Source organism: Neocloeon triangulifer, unplaced genomic scaffold (genome assembly GCF_031216515.1).
Source record: "Neocloeon triangulifer isolate White Clay Creek 2 clone unplaced genomic scaffold, ASM3121651v1 ptg000001l, whole genome shotgun sequence".
Taxonomy (NCBI): domain Eukaryota; kingdom Metazoa; phylum Arthropoda; class Insecta; order Ephemeroptera; family Baetidae; genus Neocloeon; species Neocloeon triangulifer.
This window is the reverse complement of record NW_026775544.1, coordinates 3,274,173-3,286,668: the sequence shown is the minus strand read 5'-3', so window position 1 is coordinate 3,286,668 and position 12,496 is coordinate 3,274,173. Positions and strand designations below refer to the sequence as shown.

At 36.3% G+C, this 12,496-nt stretch overlaps 1 protein-coding gene across 4 annotated transcripts in view; it reads left to right on the top strand.

Moving 5' to 3' along the window:
* Window positions 1–7,236, top strand: part of LOC132205811 (KH domain-containing, RNA-binding, signal transduction-associated protein 2-like) — a 107,769-nt gene extending 100,533 nt beyond the window's left edge. The window contains exons 9-10 of one of the 4 annotated variants that reach the window (XM_059635131.1): window positions 53–161; window positions 6,785–7,236. In XM_059635131.1, coding sequence (XP_059491114.1) covers window positions 53–161; window positions 6,785–6,854 — 179 coding nt within the window. In that variant the 3' untranslated portion in view covers window positions 6,855–7,236. Of the gene's footprint in view, window positions 1–49; window positions 162–6,285 lie in introns of all 4 variants that reach the window. The other 3 variants (XM_059635148.1, XM_059635123.1, XM_059635139.1) reach the window with 3 other exon arrangements.
* Window positions 7,237–12,496: the final 5,260 nt, after the last annotated feature.

Genomic DNA, 12,496 nt, shown 5'->3' with positions numbered 1-12,496 from the left:
AGGCGCCTTGGTACAATTTCTAACTCCACTTCTGGCCATTGTGTTGCAGTAGCTGCCGCCGAGTTCGCCGCCAGGCCCGAGGGTGGAGCGCTCAAAGTTGCCGCTGGTCTGGATAGAGCCCGCTATCGACACGACCCGTACGCGCGGCTCATTGACGCCAGGTACCCGGCCAAACTACAGCTTTAAATTAACCATGCCCTAGCTGCCCCTGTGTATAAACACTCCGTTTACAATCTGACCCGCACTACACACTCCCTGAAAAACACACAGACAGAGATTATCAACTCTAGGTTAGCACCGTGCGAATTAGCCACTTGCATCTCCCGGCCTAGGCCTAACTTTTGGGTCTTATCATAATAATCAACACTGCAGTGTCCCTTAAAATTTGTGTTTTATTAATTGTGGTACTGTTTTGTGTCGAAATTATGACTACGTGTATAATATTTTGGTACACACTGGATTAACCTAATCCCATTTGATCTCGTATAATTGGACCTCTGAAAATTTTAATTATTTACGCCCGGGGTCGTCCGGCAGCCTGGGATTAATTTAATTCCATAACATGCCACTCCGGTTTGCGTTGTAATTCCCAAATTTGAATTAAAAAAAATATATATATATAATATTTAAATATATATTTCCCACTGTCCACTAGAGATAAGGAAAATAATATTCAAATTTCATTTGAAAATCACAAAATGGCCTCTCTTTTGCATTTTACGGTTTTATTATTAATGCCCCTTGAGCTCCACTTCCCGTGCTGCCCGTCAATCGCGCCGATTGGACAGTGAAAAACGACCCTCGACCCGAATATAAATGGAATGAACGACAGCCGCTGCCATTCTGCAGTCCTGCCCAACATAAAACGCAAGGCATAATTTTTATTTCTGCTCGGCCATCTCCCCCCGCCGTCAAAATCGGTGTTTATGCAGCCCCCCGAGCATGAAGTATGCATTTATACAAAACGTCCGTTTTTGCTCTTCAAATGGATAAAAAATTCATTTTAATGCAAATCACTTCTCACAATCTGAACCAAAATTCTGAGGGAAAAATCTTTTTTTTTTTACTGTAAACAAATTAATATAAAATCGGTTTCAATTTTTTCACATATTCCGCCACATCTTGATAATGTCTTAAAAACTTAATTTTCTCAAATAATTTTCATTTCATACTTCAAACGTTCAAATGTTTATTTCCTGTGCTTGATTCTTCTTCTTGTCTGAAAAATCATAATACAGCGTTAAAATTTGTTTCTAAGGAAATGAATTTTGCTGCCGTAGCTCAAACTAGCTAGCCTATATTTTCAGCAGTAACCCTTTTTGCGGAATTTTTCCACTGCATGTAAATTTTTGTAATAAAACTAAAAGTTTGGTGGCTGGTGAGCCGTGAAGGAAAAAAGGACCGCGATTTTTCCTCGTCGGGCACATGTAAATAATGGAAAATGGGCGGCGAGCTTTTTCGCTCACTCTCTCTAGGCCAAGATGTAAATAATAAATTTCCATCATCTGGCGCGCGTCTCACTCAGTCACCTCTGCAGCGTTGCCGCGGACGGTCTTCGCAGTCCCCACCTCCTAAATCACAAATTCAATAACTCGCAGCGCAAAAGGTGAGCGCGCCGTGTCAAAGATAAAATATAAGAGAAGGAAAATCGTCGTCGCGTCTCCTCTTCTCCTCCGAAAAGCTGCAGCCGTCGACGCGCAGTTAGAATTATTAGGTTGGCGGGGGAAAACTCAATCTTCGCGCGAGTGCCTCGGCTTTTTATGCCGCGCATCAATTTGATGACACGAATGGTTATTTTGCCCCGCACTTCAGAGGGAAAAATCAACAACTTTCATCGCAGACAGGTGGGAAAAAAATTGAAGAAAAGAGAAAGTGCCAAGAGGAGGAAAAGCTAATATCCAATATATTTTTGTTTTATTATCAAATAACGGCTGATTCACCTTTCATGAGAAATATCAGAAATATAAATTCATTAAAAACTCTCAGAAGTTTAGAAATAAATTGATAGTTGCATTAAAGAGAATCAAAAGAACCGTCAATAATTCTGCCTGAGGAACAGAATTAAATGTCCAGGAAAGTAAACCATTTGAGATATGTAAAAAATTGAAATACTACTTCATATTGAAAATTAGAATCTTGTATGTAATATTTTATATTTATAAATAATTTTTTTACATAAAGAAAATCTAAAATTTAATTAATCTACTCTAAGAAATTTGATATAGCATTTATTGTCAATCACCTCTAAATATTTACTTTTTGAGCACCCTTTTTCTTTGGTAATGTAAAATCTTTTTATTAATTGTATTATTCATGTTATTCATATTCGTACAAAATAAGTAGTCCTGAAATAGGTTTCCAACAAACCTTTGTGCAAATGAATTTTCTTTTACTGAAATTACACCACAGCTGAAATTTACAAATGGGTGCAATTTTTCCCCAGTTGGAAGAAAGTTGCGAGTGCCATCTTTTCCTTCCTCTTTTTGTGGCAACCGTTTTGCCTTTTATTATTACGAGCGTGCAATTCACTAAACGACGAATAATTCAGCAAGACGAGGCGCACGTGAATTAGCAGCGCTGCCACTCATAATAATAATAATTCTACCACCGAGGCTCTGGCGAATTGCAAATTTAATTTGCGACGCGCTCCTGTGACGCTTTCGCTCTCTCCGAATTATTGCGCCCTGCATTCCGATTCCACGCATTTTTCCTCATCTTTTTTGCCGCTGCTCACTTATTTACGGCCTCTTACACGTTTGTTTCCGGATTAGAGTGATTAATTCATGACTCTCGCCGCTCTCGCGAGGGTTAATATTGTTTGTTCTGGAGTGCGAGAAGTCGTGGGTAAGTAATAACCTGCAGCCAGCGGCGGAGATTGGAAAAAAGAGAGCAAGAGGGCAAAAACTCCTATCCGCACACCTTCCTTTTTTGTTTAGGCAAACAAGTTAATCTGCAAAAGTAATTTTTTATATTGCTTCCTGGCAAAAAATTCAGGATTTTTTTAGGGATTTAAAATGATTGATGAAAAAGTAAATAGAGGGGGACTTTTTACTTATAAAATTTAATCTGTTTCAATATCTGAAAATGAAAGCATCACTTAGTTTTAAAATTATCACAAAGTTTATTTATAAAAGTGTTGCAATTTGTAAGGAAGTTTTGATAGGCATGTTCATATTTTGCTGATAGAAAGTCTCAAATACATTATTAATTTCATAGTCATTGTACACATCAATTCAACAGCTTTCGAAATTTTAACAAAATAAATACGTCAACACCAGTCCTTTTACTTTCAATTGGTGTGAATACAGTCAAATTTTGCACACACAAAAATTAATTTAAAGAAGCTTTCGCAGTTAATTATCTTCTTTTTAAGCAAAAAGTATTTTCTCTCTTTACATTTCCTATCGTCCTGTTGCCTGCTTTTGACGCTTTTCCTCGTAGAAAATCTTAAAAATAAAAATATTTCTTTTTTGTCAGCAACCTGCTAATGCTTTTTTATTAAAAGATTATTACTATTTGGCGCAGGAATAGGACAGATTTATTAAGATTTTTTTATTTCATTTCAAAGCAGAAAATTATTGATGAATTTTCAATGCTGTTCTTAAGTCAGTTACACGGCACCTCTATAATGCAGTCTCTTTCTATCTCACTAACGTCTAATAATTGAGAGCAAAAGTGACCGAGGCGAGCTTTTATTAATTCGTCTGGGGGGAATATTAAATCGCGCCTGGGCGAAATACCGACGAACGACTCTCCTTCAAAGGAGCTGCGGGCAAGTTCTCAAGAATTCAACGGCCAGGCGAGTGTTAGGAAGTTTGCCTTTTTTATTACGCCACCCTACGACGAGTGAAAGAGCCTCTGCCGGAGCGCAATCAAAACTTTCACTTGCAGCCCCGTTTGAAATGGCACCTCGCAAAACACAAATTAAACACTCCACGCACCTATATCAGCGTTTAATGGGGCCAAAAGTGCTCGAGTTATTTGCGTCGGGAAAGTTACGTTCTAGAGCAAAAAACGTGCAAAATTAATCTACCGTCGTAAAGGAGGTCGATTCTGCAGGAGAGGCCATTTCCTGGTTCATAGTAGCTTCTTTCGAAGTAAAACATTTTTGATAAAAATCATTTATATTTTCAGCGGTCCGAAAGCATTATACATACTATTTTAACTTCAAAGAAATTTCAACATTGTTTATAAAAATTTATTGTGAAATCTAGTCATAATTAAATGGAAAAAGCACCCAAATTTGATCAAACTGATTTTTCATACCATATTTCTCCATAAACGGTAACTAATCTAGAGGAGTTCAACGACACTAAATGGGAATCTGATGTCATTAACAGCTCGGGCCGAGAGAAGCAAGCCGTGACTAACCGCAAAGCGCTCTCTCGATGTGCAACTCAAACACCCACACTAACTCTAACACACACACTCTCTCAAGAAACACACACAGTTCCTCGCCCAATCGAGTTCTAATCCACCGGTCGGACACTCGGCGCGCGGCACCAAATCTGGCCAAGGGTCCACTATTCCAGCCTCATTTGACTGCTTAATTAAGGCCCGGTCCGCATCAATTGAGGCTTTTTTAATGAGTCGGTGCGCGCCAGAAGTGTAATTGGCCAATTAACTGAAACGACAGCGGCCATTTTTCCTCGAAACTCCCCCTGGACCATTATGCCGGCTGGTTGCTCCCTGGCCGGTTTTTGTGCGGCCGCCGCCTTCCCTTGGAACGGTGCCAGACGAATTTGCACCAATTTCACGCGAATTAGCGGGTCAAAAAACAACGCGCTCGAAAACAATAAGTTCCAAATTTCGATCTCACTATACAAATTTGGACAAATCTCGCGGTATCTCCATTTTTATAAATATATACATCTCCTGGAGGTCCAAATTCCGAGGTAAGTGGAGTTGAGTTGCCTGCTTTATTTCTTTTCATTTCACATTCGAGCGTCGTTAATTTTTTGCCCCAAAGACACAATTTGAGAAACACCCAAACTAGAATGTAAGGTGCGGAAAACTTGAAAACATGTCAATTGTGTAAATAAACATGCCGAAAATATTAACCTACCGACTAACTCAGTGTACTAAACTTAAACATTACGTACTGTAATTTAACTCTGGGTGTTTATCTCTCTGACAAAAAAGAACCAGTAGGACGTAGTGTGCGCTACGCTGCTCTGTGTAGCCATTAAAGTTAAAACGGTAATCTAATTTGCCTGTCGCTGTCATAACTAGCGAGACGCTCTGGTGATGTTAAAATAATGAATGCACCTCTGCTTTGATGTGAACGTAGTGAGTAGGATAAAAAATTATTATTCAAATTCGACTCTCCTGATTTGCATCCAGCACCTTTTAAAAAACTCAATGTGCACGACTTTAAATATTATTAAAAACTCATCGGACAGAAAAATTGTTAAAAAAAATAATGTTCGTTTATTATGCATAAATAAATATCCACTCTATAAATGTCAGAATGTTGGCATTCATACGTATTTATCATCGGTATTATAAAATTTTTGCATATATAGTGAATACTTTATTGTTGTGCTCAATTCAAACAAAGCTGGCGAGATAAGTCGCTTTTAAACGTAAAAATCACACACTAATATGTGTCATTACTAACACCCTACATATCTAAATAGACGGAAAAAAACATACACTGGATTTAGACTACTCGATGTATTTGTAAATCTAGTGTTGTTTTGTATAAAAAAAGTTGAGAATCTGATCACGTACGTGTTTTAAAACATGCATTTGTTGCTGTAAAGCGAGCGAGACGCGCCCTCCTTTGCACGGAGGACGCGACTCGACGGCCATATTGATTTATTATTTTCTCATTAATTATTAACAATACGCCCATTTTTATATAAAAAAAGAATAATTCTTCCTAAAATGGCTTATTATGTAAAACTTGACTTTGTAAAGCGTTTTCTATTCAGTGTCAATGAATAAAAATTGATTGAGAATGAGAGAGCTAAGCATTCTTCTTCCAGCCAAACTTTTATGTTCTTGTTTGTTATGATTATTTTCCCTCTCTTAAATTGTTAAATAAGGCAAAAAAATTGTTCCTCTAAAGCTGTGCATGCTGGCGTTTTTTACGCTCACTAACTCAAAATAAAACAAAAAATCCCTTCCTCACTGAAAAAAAAACCACCTTAACACCTTTAAAAAAGTCCGTCGGTTGCGAAAGGCATGAGCGGCTGATTTATAATAAAATTGAATTTGACCCCCATTAACCGCTTTTTCAGGTGTTAAATCATCTCTTGTGTGGTTCTTTCTTCTTTGCAGAAAGGAGGATAAAGGCGGTCAGTTGAAAGGAACGGGTGACTCGCAAATTTTTATCTCCTAAGCAGGCCCCAGATTTTCGAGTTTCCAGCTAAATTATTATAATTTTTTTCCTCTGCAAGACAATCACACGCTTTTCTCCAATGATGGCGACGAAAAGAGCCTCTAGTCAAAAACACACACACGCGTTTCTTTCCGTTTATCACACTCTCCATCCATCTAATAAATGTACATACACTGCTAAATGTTATTTTTATGCAAATTTTTGGTGTAAATGAAAAAAAAACTATTGGAAATAAATTACTTTCTATTTCTATTAATAGTGTGTCTCATAATCTTTGAATTTGAACTAATTTTTATCAAAAAAATTGCACGATAGCTGCTGTACTCTGTTCCATTTGGACACACAGAAAATAAATACAGTGTGTATAAGAGGGTTTTAGATCGAACTATAAAGCTGCTGCCCGCTCATCTCTCATGCAAGTTTTGGTTTTCGCTCCAGTTTCCACGACGTGACAGAGATAGATTTCCCAGTTGCCGCCGCCGCTGCCGCAGCATTGTTCAAAAGTTGATCTCTCTTTTCTGCTGGACAGCATTTCTGGGACAGAGATTGAAATAATTTTTGATAAAGTTAACCTTGGCCAAGACACAAAAATCCAATATTTATATAATAAAGAGAGGACAAAACGCCCTACACACGAAATAAATGCACTACTTTGCTACACAAGATGTTATTGTAAAATACATGTTCCTTTAATCTTTGTGTAAAATAAATTGAAAAATTTAAATCGCCTATTAAGCTTGTGTGCTATGTATAATGTAGATGGAGAACAAGGTGTAAACATTTTAAATTATAAACGTCGAAATATTTGCTGGTCCACCAATCAATGCTCTAAATGTAAATTTCCGTGTCTAATACAGCCAAATGATATACAAATAAAGTGTTTTACTTTAAACGAATGGTGTAGACAATAATTATTTCTAATTTACTTCATTTTAAATTAATTAAAGTATTTTAAAATTATTCTTATCTTTGCATTTAAAGGGATAGCATGGATAATTTAAAGCAAACCAACAAGAGATCTTTGGAGGAAAATTTATTTAGTAAAGCTTTTCCAGTATAAGCAACCTCTCAAGTAATGATAATTATCATTGAATTCAAAAGAACACAACATTTTTTATCGGGCTTTGAAATTTTAATCAAAGTATTTGCACTCCTTAAGAGATGAAATGGGGGTTGATCGAATAGGGTTTGTTATCCAGCCAAAAGCATCTCAAGCTCAAAGGACGGCTATTTTGATTCCTTAGTTAAAACTTACGCCGCAAAATTTGGATTAAACTCATACTTCAAGACATGCAAATCGACACGTTGCTTGGAGGTTTTTTGTTAAATAATTTTGCGAGTAAAGTTGAAAATTTGACCAACCTTTTTTTTCCACCCTCAGGAGATAGGATTGCGATTTTTTTCATTCTAGATTATGGTTTTAGTATTTTAAATTCTGTCAAGAATATTAATCATAACTGCTGAAAGTGCAGAACGTATTTAACTTGATAACTCAACAAAATAGGATTCGCACAAAATAGTTCCTTTCTCTTTGTAAAATTAAAACTGTTGTTATTGAAGTTATGAGGAATTGTGAATTTTTAAAATAGTAATGAAAATTTTGTTCTTATATCGTCTTAAATAATTTCTAATGAAACCAAATAAGCTCATTTTTTCCTTCTCCAACTTTGCTGTTTCTTCGGACATTTAAAATGCCCTGCTCCTTAATCAGGCCGCTTGGAGTTTGCCGCAAAACACTATCAATCTTTCACAACAAAGGTGTTCGTTCCAAGCTCGATCGACCGGCAGAATGGACGCGGCTGGCTCGCTCCCTCTGGTATTTAACCCACGTGTGCCGTGCAATTTCAAACATCTACTGCCCATTCCATGGAAGCGTCAGGTAAGTAGGTGCGGCTTCCGTTACGATCTTTTATTCATCCAGTGACGGCTGCTGGAGGAGCTTGTGATGCACAGCCGTGTTTTTCTGCTGCGGAAAGGCATCTGCATCAAATGGGGCGCACCGCATTAACGGCGGTTGAATCAACGTGCGGCTCTCCTGACGATTAGTGCGCCATTCACTGCAAACCCGGCACATTTCAAAACGCGTTCTCATCTCTTGATTAGGCTGGAGGTATTACCGGGGGTATTGCCCCTCTTGAGAATTTCCATATTGCGGCAACCCATAAATTATTAAACGAAATTGATTTACGATGAATTAATTTGCTTTTCAATTGTTTTATGGATTTTATCGATTTTATTTCTTTTCAAATATAATACAAATGAAGAAACACCCAAAAATATCAATATTCTAGCTTCCCGTTCCCCCCCCCCCCCCAATTCCTTTTAATTAAAAAAAAATTTTTTTTGCAGTAATTCATAAAATTTGTTCTTCCGAATTTACAAAATATTTATAGATGATGTATTTTGGCAGATAATGTCCAGAGATAATGGAAATAAACATTATTGATTAATTGAAAGTAAACAATAACTTAAAAATGTTGACAAATATACAACAACAGTAATGATTTCTTTTGTCTTGTTAAATTGGTGGGACTTAATTACAAAATTTACAACAGTGCAGGAATTTAATTTAACACACAAAAATGTTTTTCGTGAAATCCACCACAATAGAAAACTCTCAATGAATAATTTTATTTACTTATTCTAATTTTCTTGCTTTTAATAATTCAATTGAAGGGAAAAGACAAAAGTGATAAACTTCCTTTTCTACAAGATTGTGTAAAAGAAAAGGAACAAAATAAACAAGTACAATCCAATCACAAACAGATGCACGATTCGTTGGGGCAACTCAATCAAGTCACAATGAGACGAGATTCCGCTCTGGCTTTTTTCCGATCAATTCAATTCCACTTCCGTCGTGTCCGCTTGGGAATTCGCAGCACGCCAAATCTTTATTCACGGCAGACTTTGACAGTGTCAGCCGGCGTGTGATACACCCCATTATTAGGTATTGGCGGAGAAAACTTTGTCCCTTTGTCGGCGGGCAAAACGATTTGCCTCCGCATGCAGAGCACGTATCAGCGTCGCTGAATGAAATGACTGACTGCCAGCGAGAGAATTCTCCTCCGCACTTCTCACACAAGGGAAGCTGCACCGGCCGCAAATATTTATGCAACCCGGACGGTGCACGCGTCGTGTGGGTTGCGGTCTTCTCGAGATGGCAGGCGTTCCGATCAACGGAAGGCACGCCGCTTTTAGTTCGCGTTCAAATGCACAGAAAGGCACGTTTGCTTATGCAGTAGGTCAACTAAATTTCAATATATAAGAAAAATACAAACGGCTTCTGCTGAATGATGGATGACTGATTGAACATGAAATAAAATAAAAAACTTTTGTGTGCAAATACTGATAAGACAATTGTATTGTATGAAGTATTTTAAATATTTCTTTTTATAAGGCGTTAATAGTGTTGAAGACTTTTGCCGATTTTAAATTTGTTTGAAATCTTGCCAAAATTTATTTTAATTCGTGCCATTAAATTCAAATTTTACAAACATACATGAGTGTAACCAATTGATGGAGCAACATTCGGAATTGAGATTCACACAATTAACATTTTAAAATCCGAACGCAACGTGTATATATTTGATTGTGAGCTTTTAATAACATTTCAAGGTCTTGTGTGTATATTTAAAAGTAAAATAATTCTAATATTATTTTAAATACAATCAATGCAATTAATAGACTTTAAAAATTTAAAACAATATATATTAAGTTTATATTAAAAAAATAGTATTTAAATATTTAGTGGCTAAACAAAATTTTTAATAAGCAAAGAATGAATAAGTGAATTAATATAGAACATTGTATTTTTTGTGATTTCTTTTCTTTTAATTTAGCAATGTTCGTTTTTTAAATGACATTTTCTTATCATTTATTATTATAAATAAGAGGATGACACAAACAATAAATACTTTAATTAAAATTGTGAAATATAAACGACATAAATTTATGTCCTTCAGGCAAAGAGAGGAAATCTCTACTAAACTGTAACATTACAAAGACTAATGAAATCATCACTAAACACAGCTGTCATTGTCCTGGTGACGCTTCGCCAAGTTCTGACATGCCATATAATTAAAATAATTTATCCCGCCTGAGGAACTTTCCGTTTTCATACAAACCCGAAACTAATTTGCGAGGGATTTCCACAGGCGGGAAACGAGTTGAAGGAATTTAATTTAAGTTTGTTTGTGCGGTCACTAGCGCCGGGTTCGGTCAGGCAAGAATTCGTTGGCAACTTCCTACAGCTCCCTCTTCATTGATCCACCTGCTTGCAGTTCAGTCATTTAATTAAGGACGAATTTCTTTTGTCAACTTCTTTGGCCAACTCAGCAGAAGGAAAAAAACGCTGCCAACTTTCGAGATAAATCACGCCCGACTCACGGTAATGGCGGCGAGCAGGGAAAACAACAGATTTGAGATGAGAGGGAAAAAATGAGCTTGTTCACTAAATCTCTTGTCTCCTAGCGCAAAAGTTTTTAATTAAATTGCGAACCAGGGCCAGCAGAAAATATTTTTTTACTTGCGATGGTCCTTAGAGGTAAATGAAATATTTACTAAATAAAATTGAAACAAAAAATTATAAATAAATAGTAGAAATGAGCAAAAATGTTAAATGAGAACTGTGATTAACAATTTAAAAAAACATGATCTTCATTAAAATTTAAGTGAAATAATTGGTACATGGCATGAAATGACTCATTATTTGTAAAGCTAAAATCAATGTCGTATCATATTAAAGGCATGATAAAAAATTACAATTGTAATTTATCGATTAAAAATACAATGAAAGTCATGTTCAAGGCTTTTTTTATAATTTTGTTGAAATTAAAAAAAAAATCATTTCTTAGATTGATAAAATTTAATTCATAAAAACTTTAGAGCTAAATTTTTAATACAAATTTTTAACGTTTTTATCAATTAGATTTTCAGCTGCGTGATTTCCATGACGCAAGCAAGCACTGCGTACATTAGCAGAGCTTAATCACCCTTGAAGTGCCTCTAATTAAACAATAGTTTGTAGCTGACGCTGATATTATGCCGAAAGCTGGTGGAGCGGCGTTGCTTCCATTGTTGGCAAAGGTGTAGCTGGCAGGCTTCGAACGAGAAGGTAGGTAGGTGTTGGCGAATCAATAGGCGGCGGCGGCGGCGTTTGCCATGCAGTTCGGCGGCTCCTCTGTTATTGTAGAGAAGAGGGAGCATATTCCTCTCGCGCTCACCGCACAAGGATTATTTCACGCTCCATTAAAATGAGACAAACAAACAATACGCGGCTTAATTTTCTTCGCCGCCAAAGGGACGCCTTTATGTTCCACCCCTCCAGCTAAAACTTTTCAGATAGAGTTGCTAAAGTCTCAACCCTTTTTTCCGCAGTTGTTGCGAGCCACTTTTTTGCCGGCCGCTTTTTCCATTCACGCTGGCTGTGGTGCGGAAAATGTATAAATCTAAAAATATCTCCACGTCTCTCAATAAGCGGCTTTTGCGACGCATTTCTCGAAATAATATTCAGACTGCTCGCTTATTTTGTGTCGTTGAAAATGGAAGCAAAATAACTACATTTTTCATAGAGTGCGGTTTAAAAAACGTCAACGCACCACGCCCTTTTGAACAAGCTACCCATGATCATATTGTTGATTTCATATTAATTTAAAAAATAACTGTCTTGGAAGGGTGAATCTGAATGAAAGGAACCTTTGACATACAATTTAATGATTTGTCAGAAGTTAACCAATGCTCACTGCGGGGGAAAGAAATTTTTTAATCCTTTGGCAATTTGGATCGTTTCATTATATATATCATGCTTTCAACGATGACCTGTATTAATGTAATTTATAATTCAATTAGGTTCGAGGAGGTGACCAAAATATAAATTTGATACACAATGTTGAAGCAAAATTTTATTGTGTAGTAAAATTTAGAAATTGATTATTATTATTATATTTTATTTTTGCAAAATAAAAAATTATCAGTACTATTTATTCACCAAGTACATAAAGCAAAGAGCAAATAATTAAATTAATTAATTTTGTTGTAATAATAGATAAATAAATTCATTGATTTGTATGATTTGTATTGTATGTGGTGTAGGAAAATTACGTTAACATTTTAACTAGGAGAGAAAATAAAGAGTACATAAGCAGAATGAGC